Below are 19,850 nucleotides of genomic sequence, written 5' to 3'. Positions count from 1 at the left end.
TCTTCGTTGACCTATTAAAGACAACATGTTCTTGAGCTGTGACTGTGTTACGAGTTGCATATTGCTATTGAGTCACTTCTAGTCTGTGCTTCTATATCTACAGGTCCAAGAGTACCGCGAGGCTTTGGATGGTGTCCTTATCAAAGGGAAGCATGGACTGCGTCTGGTGCCTGAACTCTATAGTGTGCCAGCAGATAAGGTAAACTTTAAGTATCATTTAGATAAATTACTGCTAGTCTGGCATCTGACGTCTCCAGCTACAACAGCACACTCTGTTGACAAATGGTGTTACAGAGAACAAGATGTGAAATCAGTCATTTTTAATTTTAATAAAGACTTTTCTGTACATGTAATTCGGGATGAACATTTGTCAAAAACCTTTGCATCACAGTTTTAGATTATACCACCATTTAAAGGTATAAAACCGTATAATGCCATCTACACACATGTGAGGCTCGGTGTTGTTCATATTGGATATTGGGTGTGAGCGTATTAGAGTATTGTGGACATACTTGCAGATGACAGAAAGTATTAGAAATAGTAGTGCAGTAAAACTGCGAGATGAGAAGATGATGGTGGTGTGATTTAAGATAATATGGTAGTGTTAAAGGTCACGAAGCTCAGGGACACATTGAAGTATATTAGAGAATGCTTCAGGCTGAAATATTCGCGTAGGCAATCACATATTTTTCTGCCCTGGTATGTTTAATTTTTTGTCTGAGTTTTTCAATTGTTTTGTTTAACTCTTCTACTTGACAAATACAATGGATATCTTTATAGATATTGTAGATTGAGATGAATATTGACATGGGGGACCCCTCTGGATTCAGACGAATATGAAGTGGCATGACCATCTGTTTAAGGTGGTCAATAGCTAGGCTGAAGATAATCTCGTGCTAAGGAAGTCCTTTCTTGATCCCAGAACTGTTCATCTGATATAGGTTCTTGGTGTCCTGTCACAGGTGTCTTTATGCATCTACAATAGGTTTTGGTTGCCACTGGTATGGACTTTTTGTAAATAGTTTTGAATGATTCTTAGTGTTTAGACTAGGCAAAACATAACTGATTCGTCATGTACATATCGTCTGAAAATAACACAACCTCCTAAGAATGGTTATGCATGAGTGATTTTAGCATGGAGAACGCATTTCACAGTTGGGGATTATCAGCAACTATTGGCCTTTCAGTCTGCCCACAGATATGAACTGACACGTTTTATATTACCTTTTCCGCCAGTGCAAGATGCTGATGATTATAGTTGTACAAAACAGTTATGAAATCAAGATTTCTCTATTTTAGAAAAGACTGCCGCAGAGCCTGCAGGTTGTAACCAGTAAACTACTGTATAACCCACTAGTATTCCAGCCGTAATAATTTGAAGGCGCATTTGCTTATGAAAAACAACATGAGTGTGTTAAGGACTAAAGACTAGAGAAGAAGGAACATTATAAAAATGTTATGAAAGCAAAGCATGTCCTGCAGAGGTGAATGGAAACTTTGAACAATATCACACATTTTGAGAAGTCATGTTACACACTCCATTTGATGAGGCAAACTGTCTCAAGAATGTGTGGATGAATTTTACATTGGAATGAACTCGAATAAACTCTTTAGTGTTTGAACATTATTTAATTATTGTTCATGTGTCAGACTCCCTACATGTTGGTATTTGTGGAAACAGTACATTTGCTGAATTTACAATAATTATAATAATGTTTTTCAAGGGTATGTTGATTTGGAAATTGCCCGTTATTTCAAGTAACTATAACACTCGGCCTAAGGTAACTATAACTCGTGCCCCTGGGGGGGTGGAGCTAGCCTGCCGGCAAGATGGCCGTCACATCGTGAGTCTCTGCCGGACTTAGGGCTGTAATTGTCCATTTCTCCTGGCTTGAGGGTGTTGGAGGGGCCCCCTGGGACGGGAGCCCTCCGGTTTGTTGCGGTGCCCCCGTCTGCTGCCTTATTTTCACTGCGGGTGCCCCCGCGGGGGAGAGAGGTGGAGCGGGCTGAGTCGGGGTCGGGCCTGCAGTAGAGGCCTTCCCGGCTTTGTGGGCAGCCGCTCGTCTGCGCTGGCGGCCAGAAGAGGCCTCCTTTCCCGCTGAAGCGGGACGCGCAGTGGGCGATTCCTGGGGGGGTCCCTCGGCGGTCGCTTCGGGCCACGGACCCCCCTGAGTGAGCTTTGGCCGGCCCCGGGCTCGGAGGGTGCGGCCTGGTGGTGGCGGCCGCGTGGCCTATACGGAGTGCTGGCCCAGTTTGGATCGTGCGGGCTGCTGCTGCACTTCGCTGATTGTGGGGGTGACTGGCGGGGAGGCCTGGTGTTGAGATGAAAAACGTTACTAAATTCATGTGATTTACAAGCTTTTATTTGTAACGTTAATGCGACCCCGATACAGGAAATCCGAAGCGCGTCGTCTTCGCAAATTGTCTTTCCTCAACCTCGCTTCAAACTCCCGTTGCCTAGCGATGCTCGTGCCCAGTGTAAACACACTGTGCGCAAAGCACTGTGCGCGAGCATCGCAACACATCTTCCCCCTAACAAACAGAAAATACAACAATAAGGAAAAAATAAAAAAAACAATTCCGAAAACAAAAACAATTTTACCCTCAAAGAATAATACATTCACATTCGTAGCATTATGCAAAACAGACATAATCCTGAAATTTGCTTGGTGTCCTGACTAAACGACCACACCTGCTTGTTTTCCTTGCAGGCACATCAAAATGATTGTTTCCCGTAGGTACATTAGGCTGTACATTAGAGTTATAATCAGAATCATAGGAAGGCGTATACTTCCAATCATCTAACCAGTCAAATTTGCATACCTTGCGTTCTGGGCTGATAACCTTTCCTTCCTTCCCAACCAACCCAGAATTACCATTCCTACACATGGACAATGAAGACATGTGCCAAACCTTACCATCACTTAATAATGCAGAATTACAAAAAATTCTATTTACTTTAAGGGGATCTGAAAATCGATTATTACCTTTTTTTATGAAACCTGGTTTCTTAACTCTCACCACATCACCAACTTTTATGACTTGTTCTTTGCATTTGTGTTTTGCGTCATAATACATCTTACTTTGCACTTGGGAACTTTTAATGTTGTGTTTAACTTGTTTAAGTGTCCAATCAGCCTTTTTATCCCCAGAACTCCAACCCACATTATCTTTCCCTGTGGGAATTCTCCCTCTCATCAACACAAAGGGAGAATACCCTGTAGAAACACAAGGTGTCGTTCTGTATGACCATAAATTCCGCATTAATTCACATCTCCAATCCAAATTGTTGTAATTTGCCATTTGGATGACGCCCTTAATCACCCGATTGAATCTCTCCACAGCACCGTTCCCTGCCGGATGATATAAAGCCGTAGTATTATGTACAATACCTTTCCCCTGTACAAAATCTTTGAAAATGCGAGACATAAATTGAGGTCCATTGTCGCTTACTATACACTTAGGTAAACCCTCTTTCAGAAACACCTTGTCCAGGAAGTGTACAACTGAATCCACATCAGCCCTATTAACAATCTCAACCTCTGGCCATTTTGAAAAATTATCAACCAAAACTAATAAAAACTTTTGTTTATCATCGTACATTATTGGCCCTGCAATATCTATGCCTATCCTTTCCCAAGGTCCATCTGGACACGGAATAGGATGGAGAGGTGGTCTTAATGTTACCTGAGTCTTGTCAGATGAATTACATGCATAGCAATCTCTAACTTTCCTTTCAATGTCTGAGTCCAAACCTGGCCACCAATAAGTACACTTAATTTTGTATTTGGTTTTACCAATGCCAAGGTGACCTTCGTGACATATATCAATAATCCTATTTCTTATAGATGTGGGGGGAATAACCCTGCCATTCCTAAAAATTAGACCACCTTCCAGAGAGAGTTCATGTCTCAGTTCCCAAAACACACGCATACTATGATCTAACAAATGTTTATTAGGCCATCCATTCTTGATATATCTGCTAACTACACCAAAGATGTCATCTTGAGCTTGAGCTTGTTCCCAATCCTCTTTGGTAATACCTGGACAATCAGCTAACACATTGGCTACTGTAAAATGTTCAATATCCGTATCTTCATCACACACAACAGGTAAAGGCATTCTGCTTAAAAAATCTGCCACCACATTTTTGACTCCCGGAACATATTGTACACTGTAATTGAAATCTAAAAGTCTAACAGACAAACGAGCTATACGTGGTGATGCTGAAATTAACCCTTTTGTTGTCAACACTTTAGTGAGCGGTTTGTGGTCACATCTTAACAACACATGAAAACCCCAAATGAACTGTCTGAAATGTTCCAAACCCCAGACACATGCAAGTGTCTCACGCTCGATCACAGAATACCTTTCCTCAGTCGGTGTAATCGAACGCGAGGCAAAAGCTATGGTCCATTCAACTCCCTTTTCATCGATCTGGGATAACGTTGCACCTATGCCTTTAGAACTGGCATCCGTTGTGACAACATTTTGCAACATGGGGTCAAAACCATGAAGTGGTGGGGCATAAGCCACATCATTCTTTATTACCTCACATGCTTCATCACATGCCTCGCTCCAAACAAACTTAACATTAGTTTTAAGAAGTTGACGCAGAATATATGTTTTTTCTGAGAAATTTTGGACGAATTTGGTGTAAAATTCGGCCAATCCTAAGAAAGCTCGCAAATCATCTTTAGATTGAGATCTTGGGGCATTTTTGACAGCATTAACTAATTCCAATTTGGGTTTAATACCAGCATCTGAAATTTCTTGACCTAAATAATTAATTTTGTTAAATGCAAATCTGCATTTATCAATTTCTGCTGTCAAACCGTGTGTGCTCAGTCTATGCAAAACAATATCTAAATTACGATCATGTTCATTTCTGTCCTTCCCCATTATCAAAATGTCGTCCTGAAAAATCAGTACATCCTTTATGTCCGATAATACCTTGTGCATTAACCTTTGAAACATAGCTGCTGCAGAAGCCAACCCAAAAGGCACTCTTTTAAATCTGTAACAACCAAAAGGTGTCACAAAAGTTGTTAAACTTCTACTATCAGCATGTAAAGGCACCTGATGGTAAGCAGCTTTAAGATCAATACTAGAAAACCAACTAATACCTTTAGTGCGAGTTAACATTTTGTTTATTTTTGGCAAAGGAAATTGGTCAATCAAAATATTCTTGTTAAGATCTCTGAGATCCACACAGTCTCAATTTGCCATATTTGTTTTTAACTACAACTAAAGGTGCAACCCATTCTGCGGATTCCACGGGTTCAATAATGCCGTCTGACTGAAGTTTTTTAAGTTCTTCTTCTACTTGGTCCCTCACAGAAACAGGTATGTTTCTGACTTTGTGAATACAAGGTGTGGAATTAGCTTTCATTTGTATTTTATGTTGGAAACCCTTTAGTTTTCCAATTTGGCCAGAAAAGACATTGGGGAATTTTTTTGCAATATTTCCTGATAAATCTTCCGTATGTTGTACAATAGACACAGGTGTACTACTACTGGGGTTCAAAATAATACCCAACATTCCTTGGTCCTTCAAACCCAGTACGGACGGCCCAGAAACTGCTACATACACCTTGCAGTACGCTTGTTTGCATTTAAATTCAATTAGCAAATTTCTGTAACCCACAATTCTAATAGGTTCACCCGTGAATGTTTTTGGAGAAATGTCAGTTTTTTCAAAGCCATTACCTAAAAAAGGTTCAAAATATTGTTGCCAAATCTACTCATTAAGAATAGTGTAGGGAGAACCAGAATCCGCAACAACCGAAATATCAATGCCAGCAATCTTAACATGGCATAAGGGTCTACTCATGTTGTTTTTAACATTCTGTACCTTATCATCAACATTAAGAATGCATAAATTAGAATCAGACTCCTCTGATGAACCGCTGTCACATTCCCTCACACACTTAACACTCGCGTCACCCCCACCAAATTTTCTTCTGCGACACACTTTGGCAAAATGTCCCAAAACACCGCAGTTTGAGCACTTCTGATTCCGAGCCGGACATTTCCTATCATTTGCCAGATGAAATTTGCTGCCACATCTGAAACAAGATCTTTTGTCTTTCAGGAATGAATTATCTTTCTCCCCTTGATAGAAATGGACTCTCTTTGACGATAATTCATTGTTTTTCTTGACTATGGCAATAGTAGCATTGTCTTCCAACTTCGAAAATGATTTTTCCTCACTGCGCAGAACAGCCTTTGCGCATCTTCCAGTGAGTTCAGCGCTTTTGACCATGTCAATAACCTCTCGTAACGGTGCTTCCCCTCTAGACCAAAGTTTCTCTTGGATATGTGGATTGGCAGTGTGCATTATAATTTGGTCTCTAATGAGTTCGTCATGAAGATTACCAAACTTGCATGACAATGCCAAATTCTTGAGTGCAGCTACGTAATCATCCACAGATTCCTCACATCGTTGCTTCCTATGATAAAATTTAAATCGGTCAACAGCTACGCACACGGCAGGTCTAAAATACTCTGTAAGATCTTCAAGAGCATGACTAAAAACATCTCCTTGCTCAGGTGCTCTAATTTTTTTGTTAATACTGTTGTAAATTTTCAGACCCTTTGCACCTAAACAGTGTAAAAGAATTTTCTTCTTCTTTTCTGGAGTAAATTCTTCTTCATCTTCAAAAGTTGAAATGTAATTCACAAAATATTCTCGCCATTCCTCCCATCTTAGAGTAGCTTTTCCATCTTTTGGCATGAATGGCTCAGGAGCGCTAAGATTCCAAGCATTTCCAGAAGCCATGACCAAAAATTATGATGAAACAAACTTCACAACAAATATTTCCTTGGAAAGGAGAAAATATTAATCCAGCAAGTTCGCTAAGTTTGAAAAAAAAATGATGAACTAACCAAAAAAAAAAATCAAACGTGCGCAGGCCTTGCGCAAAAGCACAAAAGACTTGTTTGCTTGACAAAGTCAGACAATCTCAAAACGTAAGATGCGGCGCGTAGACATTTTCAGTCTGGTTTTCTTGGCACAAAACAACTGATAAACAAAGTATTAATCCTACCGCTACATCAATCACCAAGTCCTGTTGAAAACAGCATGAAAATATCAAGTCATACAACTTCCTTGAAATCCTGCCTCAAGCTGTGAAGAAATGTGCTTGCTGGACGTGTGGGTTCTTCGTCGGGGTCGCTAATACGCTCGTCGCCAATTTTGTTGAGATGAAAAACGTTACTAAATTCATGTGATTTACAAGCTTTTATTTGTAACGTTAATGCGACCCCGATACAGGAAATCCGAAGCGCGTCGTCTTCGCAAACTGTCTTTCCTCAACCTCGCTTCAAACTCCCGTTGCCTAGCGATGCTCGTGCCCAGTGTAAACACACTGTGCGCGAAGCACTGTGCGCGAGTATCGCAACACCTGGGGCCCGCGTTGAAGTGCCGAGCAGGAAGTGGTACTTGGGGGGGGACCTTCGGTGGTCGTCTTCAGGCCGCACCCCTCCCCCCTCTTTTTGAGTGATTGCTTGGCCGTCCCGGGCTCGAGGGGCTCGGCTCAGTGGTGGGGGCCACTTGGTCTGGGCGGCTGGGCCTATCTCCTCTTGCGGTGACGCGGGGTGCTGTGCTGGATTGGTGGCGGCTTGGGGGCCCCTAGTTCGGCATTCGTGTTGGGGTGTGGGGGCCCCCCTGTCATTTCGCACTGTGGCGCTGCTCGGTTGTGCCGTGGGCTGGTCCTGAGTGTTGACTGGCCCGTTGTTTTGATCTACCTGGCCCTGGGCATCGCCGCGGGGATCTGAGGCCCTGATTGACGGCTGATTTGGGCCGGGGGGAGCCGCTTGAGATATCTAGTGCCGCATTGGCCTTTTTTTGGAATTTTTTGAGGCCTTGTGTCACGGCGCCACGGGGGACCTTGGGTGGTGGTGCAGACGGAAGAAGCCTGCGTGCTGGTGATAAGGATGGCTGTGTGATGAAGCCCCTGGTTGACCCTCAACGCCCTTGTGGAGCCTATTAAGTGTGATGAGGCCCTCTGGAACTTACCTGGCTTTGGCTGGGCGCTGCCTGGTTGAAGGTGTTTGGAGTTTTTGCTGGGGGCCCTGGCTGAGCCTTGTGCTATTTGTTTGATTTGAAGGGCCCCTGGTACTCGGGGGTCGCTGGCGGCTGGCTCCCTGGTGCTGTGCGGTATGGGCAAGGCGGAGCAGCGGCAGGCAAAGCTTTCTTTTGAGGGAGGTAGACGGAAGGGGGGCACCCCGGGGCTTCGGTTTCGTCCATGTTCTTGGATCTCAAGAGCAGCTTGGCGGGGATTGACGCCAAGCTAGACCATTTGACAGAGCAGATGGATTGTATCCGTGCCCGGGTGGATGAGCATGATGCCCGTTTTGAGCACATCGGAGTTGGAGGACCAGGGACGTGGGAGGAGAGAGCGTCTGTTACAGATGGAGCGTGTTCTGGAGGTTATCAGGAATAAGAATGAGGATTTGGAGGCGCCCTTTCGGCGCAACAATGTTAGGATGCTTGGTCTACCTGAGACTACAGCCATGGGCAGAATGGAGGACTTCATGGAGAAGCTGCTTGCTGACTTGTTCCCGGCGAGCTGTCTCGTATGTTGGTGGTGGAGAGTGCTCATCGATCGCTGGGCCCTCGGCCGCCCCCGGGACCCCCCTGCGTCCTGTTATTTTTCACCTCTTAAACTACAGTGACCGTGATTCTGTGCTGCAACTGGCCCGGGAACACCGCCCAGTGTTATATGGTAAAACAGAGTTATCTTTTTTTTCCTGATTATACTCCGACTGTGCAGGCGGCACACAAGGCCGTTTTGCCTGTGAAGCGCTCATTGAGCTTGACAGCGGCTCGCTTTTCGCTTATCTACCCGGGAAAGCTTCAGATTCAGCATGGTGGCACTCTGCATTTCTTTACTGACCCGAAACTAGCGGCCAAGTTTGTTAAAACGCTACCACAGCACTCTGTGACTGATGGGGCTGGAGATGCTGGACCGGAGCGGGCGGCCCTTAGTGACACTGATTGACTGCCTCTGCGTTGAGGCGCTGATGGCATTGGGCTCCTGTCTGGAGTGCTTGTTGTATTGGGCTTAAGATCCTTTTTTGAAGCCGCTATGCCTGCATCTTGTTTGTTCTTTTAGGCCCTTCGTCCTTTCTAGCCTGTCCGTTTTCGGATGTTCTGGATGGCTAGCTCTCGACCCTTGGATGAGTCCTTTATCTATGTTGTGGGCCCCTTTATGTTCTTATTGGGTGTTGGGTGGGGGTGTTTCTGCTTTGACCCGGTTGGTGGGTCGGCGTGGGTGGGGGGTGGTGGGGTTTTTGGTTGGGTGTTTCACTGTTGAGTGGAAATATTGTTCTTGCTCTCCTGAAGTAAAGGAGTTCAGCAGGCGGCGACGAGTGGCACGCTGGTGGGGCATAGGGAGTGATTGCTGTTTCATGGTAAGGTCTGATGGCAACAGTTAACTGTGTTACATGGAATGTGCGTGGCCTGAATGAGCAGCGTAAATTGCGACTCATGTCTGCTTATCTTCAGCGTCACCATATTGATATATGTATGCTGCAGGAGACGCACTTGGATGGCTCCACGATGCATCGGTTGCGGGCTGGGTGGATTGGTGAATGTCATGGTGCGGGGTTTTCGCGCTATGCTAGAGGAGTGGCGATTCTGATACGTAAGGGGCTGCAGTGGCGTACTTATCGTGTGATAGTGGATCCAGAGGGGCGTTATGTGTTGTTTAATGGCACCCTGTTGGATCAACCTTGTCGGCTGGTATCAGTGTATGGCCCGAATGTTGATGACCCTGTTTTTTTTCTGCGAGCTGTGGCGTCTGATTGACTCACTGGGACATGGATCTGTGATTTGGGGGGGGTGAACTTCAATAATGTTCTGGATCCTGAGCGGGATCGGGAGAGTGCGGCTAGACCTCGGCATTCCGCTGCTGCTGTGGCATTAAAGACTGTCATGTGTGATGGCACCCTTTTTGATTTATGGAGGATGAAACATGGGGATGAGAGAGAGGGCACTTGCGTTAACCATGTTCATAGCAGCTGGTCGCGCTTAGATCGATGGTTGGGCACTCGGGATGTCGAGATGTGGACGCGGTCGGTGGATCATCTGGCTCGGACCCTCTCGGACCACTCCCCGGTCCTACTGCGGCTTTCCATAGCTGGAGCCCGAGTGCTGCGTTTGCCTGCCGCTTGCCGCGTGGGGCGCTTGGGGACGAGGCATTTTGAGAAGAGATTTGTGAGGCCATTGTGAATTTCTTTGCTGAGAATTGCGGGTCGGTTGATACAGCGGGAATGCTCTGGGAGGCCTTTAAAGTGGTCATTCGGGGAGAGTGTCTTGCTAAGCAGCATGGGGTGCTTTGTGCGCTGCGGAGGGAATTGGCTGACATGGAGGGGCGGATATCGGAGATGGAGAGGAAACTGGTGACAGACTGGGCGAGTGAAACAGTGGCTGCTCTGCGAGAGGCGTTTTTTAGATATGAGGAAGCCTCTCAACGGGAAGTTTGTTTTCTGGGCAAATATGCCAGAGCCTGGCGTTATGGGGAAGGGGACAGGGCTGGTCGAACACTGGCGAATCTGCTGTGCAAGCCTTGGGCGAGTGGATATGTGACTGGCATCAATAGGCGGGGGAGCGGGTGCTGGGTACTGAAGGTATAATGCATGTTTTTGCACGCTATTTCGCGGATCTATATTCTGCTCTCTCTGAGCACAACCTTGATGCGGCACAGGCTTATTTTTCAGAGATCAGTCTGCTTTGGTTCGAGGAGGCTCACAGGGCCTATTTTGATGAGCCTTTTTCAGTGGAGGAGGTCAAGGCAGTTATTAGCGGGTTGCCGGGTGAGAAGGCCACTGGTTTGGATGGACTGACCCCTGCCTTCTATAAGGAGTATGCTGATATTCTAGCTCCTTATCTGTTAGAGGTGTATGCTGAGGCCCTGGAGACAAGTTCCCTTCCTGCATCCTTGAGGGAAGCGTTGATTGTTACGATTCTCAAACCTGGCAAGGACCCGTACAGTTGTGACTCGTACCGTCCACTGTCTATGATCAACGTGGATAATAAAATACTCGCTAAGCTGTTGGCGCTGCAGTTGCAGCCCTTGATGTCGCGCTTAGTGCTACCGGACCAGTCTGGCTTTGTGCCGGAGCGGTCAACGGTGCATAATCTTTGCACCTTTTTCATGGTGCTGGGTGGCCTTTCGGCGGGCGACGAGTCTGCTGCTGTGTTTTTGTACGCGACAAAGGCGTTCGATTCTTTGGCCTGGACATATCTGTTTGTGCTTTTGGGCAGGGTGGGCATGAGTGCCAGATTTATTAAATTGATCCGCTTGCTATATTCAGGCGTGGTTGAGGTTGAATGGTTGTATTTCGGAGCCCTTCCCTGTGGCCCGGGGGACCCGTCAGGGATGCCCTCTGTCCCCGCTCCTATTTGCTATCGCTATGGAACCGCTGGCGGCTTATCTGCGGCAGCATCATAGTCACAGGGGTCTGCAGTTTCGGCAGCGACCGATTTTAATCTTGCTGTATGCAGATGATATTGCGCTGTATGTACGGGAGCCGGGTGTGAATATGGATGTCCTGTTGACTGAGGTCGTTCGCTTTGGCGGATTCTCAGGCCTTACGATGAACTGGTCCAATTCGGTGGTGCTTCCCCTCACTAGTGGTATGGCACGCTGCTCGTCGCGGTATCCAGTTGTATGGGCGGAGGGTCTGGTGCATTATCTGGGAGTGTGGCTCAGCTGCGACGTAGAAACTTTGTGGCTTGCCAATTATGGCAGACTGATGGCCTGGCTGGAAGATAGACTGGAGGTGTGGTGTACGTTGCCGCTTTCGCTCAGTGGGCGCATTGGCATCGTTAAAATGGTTGTTTTGCCAACGTTTTTGTATCTTTTTGTTAACCTGCCGTTGGTGCTTACTGTGACTTTTCTTAAGAGGCTTCGATCGCTCTGGTGCGATTGGTGTGGGCGGGCGCGCAGCCTAGGATTGCTTGGGAGAAGTTGACGCTGCCGTTCGAAATGGGGGGCCTTGCTGCACCGGATCTGGAACTTTATTATTATTGCGCGCAGGCCCACTTTGCGTATTTCTGGATTCATCCTTTATGGTATTTACCTCATGTTGCGCCTGAGAGTGATTTGGTCGGGCCGGATCGGCTGCAGAGAGTTCTTGGATGTCTGTCTCGGACTTGTGCAAGAGGGATAGATACTGTGGCTTGTACTTCCAGTAAATCAAATATGCCAATCATGGATGAACCAGTCAACAGTACAATTTCTATAGGGAGCACTTGCACTTTAGCACTGATTAGCAAAGTGTGCAGAGACAATAAACCAGCAAAAACAGACCTAAAAAAATAGGAGGAAGAAGGCAAAACGTTTGGGGATAACCCTGCAAAAAGGGCCATTTCCAACAGGTCCCCATTGCTAACAGGGCTCGGGCAGGGGGCCCATGTGGCCCACCTCCAATCTAAAATAAATAAGGCACTGAGGGATGGGGTCCCCATGGCCTAATGAGACTTGAGCAGGGGCCCACGCGGCCCCTCCCCTTTGAAATATATGTGGCCCTGGGGGATGGGATCCCCTGGGCCAGGCCCTATGGCCAACCCCTCCATATCACGTGGCTGAATGCCCTGTGCAGTATGTGGTTGGCGCCGTTGCAGCAGTTGGCCAGGCCTTGTTGCCAATCCCCCACCGTGCATGAAAGAAAGCCTTTGGCAGTGTGGGATTGGCTGCCTTTACTGGGGTTGGCTGCAGGACCTGGCCTTTGGCCAGGCCTTGTGGCCAGCCCCCACTGCACACGGCAGTTGCAGCCCTTGATGTTGCGCTTAGTGCTACCGGACCAGTCTGGCTTTGTGCCGGAGCGGTCAACGGTGCATAATCTTTGCACCTTTTTCATGGTGCTGGGTGGCCTTTCGGCGGGCGACGAGTCTGCTGCTGTGTTTTTGTACGCGACAAAGGCGTTCGATTCTTTGGCCTGGCCATATCTGTTTGTGCTTTTGGGCAGGGTGGGCATGAGTGCCAGATTTATTAAATTGATCCGCTTGCTATATTCAGGCGTGGTTGAGGTTGAATGGTTGTATTTCGGAGCCCTTCCCTGTGGCCCGGGGGACCCGTCAGGGATGCCCTCTGTCCCCGCTCCTATTTGCTATCGCTATGGAACCGCTGGCGGCTTATCTGCGGCAGCATCATAGTCACAGGGGTCTGCAGTTTCGGCAGCGACCGATTTTAATCTTGCTGTATGCAGATGATATCGCGCTGTATGTACGGGAGCCGGGTGTGAATATGGATGTCCTGTTGACTGAGGTCTTCGCTTTGGCGGATTCTCAGGCCTTACGATGAATTGGTCCAATTCGGTGGTGCTTCCCCTCACTAGTGGTATGGCACGCTGCTCGTCGCGGTATCCAGTTGTATGGGCGGAGGGTCTGGTGCATTATCTGGGAGTGTGGCTTAGCTGCGACGTAGAAACTTTGTGGCTTGCCAATTATGGCAGACTGATGGCCTGGCTGGAAGATAGACTGGAGGTGTGGTGTACGTTGCCGCTTTCGCTCAGTGGGCGCATTGGCATCGTTAAAATGGTTGTTTTGCCAAAGTTTTTGTATCTTTTTGTTAACCTGCCGTTGGTGCTTACTGTGACTTTTCTTAAGAGGCTTCGATCGCTCTGGTGCGATTGGTGTGGGCGGGCGCGCAGCCTAGGATTGCTTGGGAGAAGTTGACGCTGCCGTTCGAAATAGGGGGCCTTGCTGCACCGGATCTGGAACTTTATTATTATTGCGCGCAGGCCCACTTTGCGTATTTCTGGATTCATCCTTTATGGTATTTACCTCATGTTGCGCCTGAGAGTGATTTGGTCTGGCCGGATCGGCTGCAGAGTTCTTGGATGTCTGTCTCGGACTTGTGCAAGAGGGATAGATACTGTGGCTTGTACTTCCAGTAAATCAAATATGCCAATCATGGATGAACCAGTCAACAGTACAATTCACTTTAGCACTGATTAGCAAAGTGCGCAGAGACAATAAACCAGCAAAAACAGACCTAAAAAAATAGGAGGAAGAAGGCAAAACGTTTGGGGATAACCCTGCAAAAAGGGCCATTTCCAACAGGTCCCCATTGCTAACAGGGCTCGGGCAGGGGGCCCATGTGGCCCACCTCCAATCTAAAATAAATAAGGCACTGAGGGATGGGGTCCCCATGGCCTAATGAGACTTGAGCAGGGGCCCACGCGGCCCCTCCCCTTTGAAATATATGTGGCCCTGGGGGATGGGATCCCCTGGGCCAGGCCCTATGGCCAACCCCTCCATATCACGTGGCTGAATGCCCTGTGCAGTATGTGGTTGGCGCCGTTGCAGCAGTTGGCCAGGCCTTGTTGCCAATCCCCCACCATGCGTGAAAGAAAAGCCTTTGGCAGTGTGGGATTGGCTGCCTTTACTGGGGTTGGCTGCAGGACCTGGCCTTTGGCCAGGCCTTGTGGCCAGCCCCCCACTGCACACGGCTGAGAGCAGCGTGGTTTTGGCTGCAGCCAACCCCCGACCCGCACAGCCAAAGACCTTGCATGGCTGGGGTTGAATACACGTATGGTGATTAAATATTACTTTTAATTTAGTGAAAGCAAAGGTTAAAACAACATCATAGTTAGTTGTGATAAAAAAAAAGACCTGTTTTTGTTTAAAAAAATAAATAAATAAATAACAACCTTAGAAATTCACTGGAAAAAGTAAAGGTTAATTTGTCTGGGACAACATTAGCGTTTAGAACTTTAAAAAATACCGAAACTTGCCAGTTTTTGTTAGCAGAAGTAACTGTAACTTGCGCCCCTGCCATGCACTGTTTGTGACCTCACATATTGTGTCACTCATGATATGTCCTAAGACGACATTTATGACGTTACTGATGACATCTTAAATTACATAATTGATGACATCACTGACATCCTCCAAGATTCTTTTGCACACATGCGTATAAATGGATACGCATTAGAGCCCTGAAAGTAAGTGTGAGAAAGTAGCCTCTTTCTAGCCTTGTTACCCCCACTTTTGGCCTGTTTGTGAGTATATGTCAGGGTGTTTTCACTGTCTCACTGGGATCCTGCTAGCCAGGGCCCAGTGCTCATAGTGAAAACCCTATGTTGTAAGTGTGGTTGTTATGTGTCACTGGGATCCTGCTAGCCAGGACCCCAGTGCTCATACGTTTGTGGCCTATATGTCTGTGTTCCCTGTGTGATGCCTAACTGTCTCACTGAGGCTCTGCTAACCAGAACCTCAGTGGTTATGCTCTCTCTGCTTTCCAAATTTGTCACTAACAGGCTAGTGACTAAATTTACCAATTCACATTGGCATACTGGTACACCCATATAATTCCCTAGTATATGGTACTGAGGTACCCAGGTTATTGGGGTTCCAGGAGATCCCTATGGGCTGCAGCATTTCTTTTGCCACCCATAGGGAGCTCTGACAATTCTTACACAGGCCTGCCAGTGCAGCCTGAGTGAAATAGCGTCCACGTTATTTCACAGCCATTTACCACTGCACTTAAGTAACTTATAAGTCACCTATATGTCTAACCTTCACCTGGTGAAGGTTGGGTGCAAAGTTACTTAGTGTGTGGGCACCCTGGCACTAGTCAAGGTGCCCCCACATCGTTCAGGGCAAATTCCCCAGACTTTGTGAGTGCGGGGACACCATTACACGCATGCACTATACATAGGTCACTACTTATGTATAGCGTCACAATGGTAACTCCGAACATGGCCATGTAACATGTCTAAGATCATGTAATTGTCACCCCAATGCCATTCTGGCATTGGGGGTGACAATTCCATGATCCCCCGGGTCTCTAGAACAGAACCCGGGTACTGCCAAACTGCCTTTTCAGGGTTTGCACTGCTGCTGCTGCCAACCCCTCAGACAGGTTTCTGCCCCCCTGGGGCCAGGCAGCCCTGGCCCAGGAAGGCAGAACAAAGGATTTCCTCTGAGAGAGGGTTTTACACCCTCTCCCTTTGGAAATAGGTGTGATGGGCTGGGGAGGAGTAGCCTCCCCCAGCCTCTGGAAATGCTTTGATGGGCACAGATGGTGCCCATCTCTGCATAAGCCAGTCTACACCGGTTTAGGGATCCCCCAGCCCTGCTCTGGCGCGAAACTGGACAAAGGAAAGTGGAGTGACCACTCCCCTGACATGCACCTCCCAAGGGAGGTGCCCAGAGCTCCTCCAGTGTGTCCCAGACCTCTGCCATCTTGGAAACAGAGGTGTTTGTGGCACACTGAACTGCTCTGAGTGGCCAGTGCCAGCAGGTGACGTCAGAGGCTCCTTCTGATAGGCTCTTACCTCTCTTGGTAGCCAATCATCCTTCCTTGGTAGCCAAACCTCCTTTTCTGGCTATTTAGGGTCTCTGCTTTGGGGAATTCTGCAGATAACGAACACAAGACCTCACCAGAGTTCCTCTGCATCTCCCTCTTCACCTTCTGCCAAAGGATCGACTGCTGACTGCTCAGGACGCCTGCAAAACCGCAACAAAGTAGCAATACGACAACTAGCAACCTTGTATCACTTCATCCTGCCAGCTTTCTCAACTGTTTCCAGGTGGTGCATGCTCTGGGGGTAGCCTGCCTCCTCTCTGCACCAGGAGCTCTGAAGAAATCTCCCGTGGGTCGATGGAATCTTCCCCCTGCAACCGCAGGCACCAAAAGACTGCATCACTGGTCCTTTGGGTCCCCTCTCAGCACGACGAGCGTGGTCCCTGGAACTCAGCAACTCTGTCCAAGTGACTCTCACAGTCCAGTGACTCTTCAGTCAAAGTTTGGTGGAGGTAAGTCCTTGCCTCCCCACACTAGACTGCATTGCTGGGTACCACGTGATTTGCAGCTGCTCCGGCTCCTGCGCACTCTTCCAGGATTTCCTTCGTGCACAGCCAAGCCTGGGTCCCCGACACTCTAACCTGCAGTGCACAACCTTCTGAGTTGTCCTCCGGCGTCGTGGGACTCCCTTTTGTGACTTCGGGTGGACTCCGGTTCACTTTTCTTCCAAGTGCCTGTTCAGGTACTTCTGCGGGTGCTGCCTGCTTCTGTGAGGACTCCCTGACTTGCTGGGCGCCCCCTCTGTCTCCTCTTCCAAGTGGCGTCATCCTGGTCCCTCCTGGGCCACAGCAGCACCCAAAAACCTCTACTGCGACCCTTGCAGCTAGCAAGGCTTGTTTGTGGTCTTTCTGCGTGGGAACACCTCTGCAAGCTTCATCGCGACGTGGGACATCCATCCTCCAAAGGAGAAGTTCCTAGTCCTCTTCTTTCTTGCAGAACTCCTAGCTTCTTCCAACCGGTGGCAGCTCCCTTGCACCTTCAGCTGGCATTTCCTGGGCTCCTGCCCACTCTCGACACTATCGCGACTATTGCACTTGGTCCCCTTGTCTTACAGGTACTGAGGTCCGTAAATCCACTGTTGTTGCATTGCTGGTGTTTGTTCTTCCTGCAGAATCCCCCTATCACGACTTCTGTGCTCTCTGGGGGTAGTAGGTGCACTTTACACCTACTTTTCAGGGTCTTGGGGTGGGCTATTTTTCTAACCCTCACTGTTTTCTTACAGTCCCAGCGACCCTCTACAAGTTCACATAGGTTTGGGGTCCATTCGTGGTTCGCATTCCACTTTTGGAGTATATGGTTTGTGTTGCCCCTATACCTATGTGCTCCTATTGCAATCTATTGTAAGTCTACACTGCTTGCATTACATTTCTTGCTATTACTTACCTAATTTTGGTTTGTGTACATATATCTTGTGTATGTAACTTATCCTCATACTGAGGGTACTCACTGAGATACTTTTGGCATATTGTCATAAAAATAAAGTACCTTTATTTTTAGTACTTCTGTGTATTGTGTTTTCTTATGATATTGTGCATATGACACCAGTGGTATAGTAGGAGCTTAACATGTCTCCTAGTTCAGCCTAAGCTGCTATTCCATAGCTACCTTCTATCAGCCTAGGCTGCTAGAAACACCTCTTCTACACTAGTAAGGGATAACTGGATCTGGCACAAGGTGTAAGTACCTCTGGTACCCACTACAAGCCAGGCCAGCCTCCTACAGTAAGGACAGAATATCTCAGAATAATATGAAGCATCATTAATGCCATCACAGAAACAACTCCCTTAGGTGTAGAAAGCATGGGTTATGTGTCATATTGACCCTATACTATACACTTCATGGGCAGAGGAGTTCACAGTAACAGTCAACCATAGATGTATGGAAAACTCTCAATGCATACGGTATTCAGACTGTATATAGCTGTTCAGAGAAGGCCAAGTTCTTAAAAATACTGAACATCTGTACCTGTACTAAAATAAATGCCCTACTATGGACATATCTGCATCAAACCCTGACAGTCACCGAACCTACATTGAGAAATTAAGTTGAGAAGTGGGTACTGTAAACAGTGTTTACTCTGGGAGAGTTTTTACCCTGTGCCAAACTGATTTCAGACATTGAAACTCTCATGAGAAATACACTACAGAGTATTTAAAAAGTATCTATGAAGAACAGTGTACACTTTATTTTAAGTGAATAGTGTCTTTTTTGACAAGTGTTGCATAAACGTCTGAATATGTTAACGATTATAATACCTGCAGCCAACATACCGTGATGAAAACTTTACAGATAGCCCATCATATGAAGCAAAATAAGCACATGTACATAGCTGACTACCTGATGCACACAGTTTTCTATGTTACGTAGAAATAGTCATGCTGGGATGATTCTGGCTAATAACTCAAGGCTGCTTACAATAGCATGTAGTACATAGAATCTTTGGCCTTTTGGAAACTTTTTCTCCTGTATTTAAAAACTTGTTGTCAACTGTCACCTTCCCACAGAGTTTCTCTTCAGTGCAAAGATTTATAACATGTTCAATACCTCTGCACACCTATGGTGCATTAGAAGAATGTGCGTTTGTAAACAATTACAGCAATTATCAGGACACAGGCTGTACAAAATTAGGTAGAAAATGAATATGGTAGCTACCTGCTGCTATGTAAACTATAAAACAAACTAGCACACTCATTGGATGTTGTCATCAGTGATGTAATTCATGATGTAATTTGAGATGTCATCAGTGATATCATAAATGATGTCGTAAAACATGTCATGTCATGAGTGATGTTATATGTGAGGTCATAAGCAGTGTATGGCGGGGGCGCAAGTTATAGTTAGCTTTGCTAAATAACTGGTGAATTTGTGTTTTTTTAGTTCAAAGTATTAACGCTGTCCCTGACAAAGTGTGTGTGTATGTATGTATATATATATATATTCGCACTTAATTTCCTTGGTTAAGGAAAAGACAGCACTCCGTGGGTATCGTGGTAGATGCAGGTTTATTTGCACAAAAGAAAAGAACGCGTTTCGGCGTTACCGCCTTCGTCAGCTTCTTATCCGCCATTTTGTTTTCCCTCATATATATCACATGATCGCTCGATTAAACACCTGTCAGCATTTTTAAAGAACTATTTTACAATCGGACTCATTATCACCCTACTGTTTACTATTAAAACAGGTTACCTGGTTGTTGAAAAACAATTACATTAATCTTACTTGTTTCCTATGTGTGTAAACAAAAACAACCCAGCTACATATAACAATGTGAATAGGTATATAAGTGTATAAACATATGGTGCTCATTGCATATTATGTATTGTTCACGTTGCACTTATGAACCAGTTTACACTTCGGATTCACATTATTGTATACCTTACCAATTAACTAATTAGCTAAAATTGAAATTAACTTTCTCTTTACCTGTAACAATAATTACATAAATCTTACTTTTATACAGGTTACCCATGAGTGTAAACAAACACCTCCCTACTGAGTATAACGATGTGAATATGTCCATAAACGCAT

At 46.5% G+C, this 19,850-nt stretch overlaps 1 protein-coding gene across 2 annotated transcripts in view; it reads left to right on the top strand.

Annotated features, from left to right (window-relative positions):
- Nucleotides 1-19,850, top strand: part of PHKA1 (phosphorylase kinase regulatory subunit alpha 1) — a 967,577-nt gene that overhangs the window by 320,241 nt on the left and 627,486 nt on the right. For both annotated transcript variants that reach the window (XM_069211854.1, XM_069211853.1), the window contains exon 11: nucleotides 104-199. In XM_069211854.1, coding sequence (XP_069067955.1) covers nucleotides 104-199 — 96 coding nt within the window. The remainder of the gene's footprint in view (nucleotides 1-103; nucleotides 200-19,850) is intronic.

This window comes from Pleurodeles waltl, chromosome 10 (assembly GCF_031143425.1).
Source record: "Pleurodeles waltl isolate 20211129_DDA chromosome 10, aPleWal1.hap1.20221129, whole genome shotgun sequence".
NCBI lineage: Eukaryota > Metazoa > Chordata > Amphibia > Caudata > Salamandridae > Pleurodeles > Pleurodeles waltl.
This window is presented reverse-complemented; position numbering and strand designations above follow the sequence as displayed.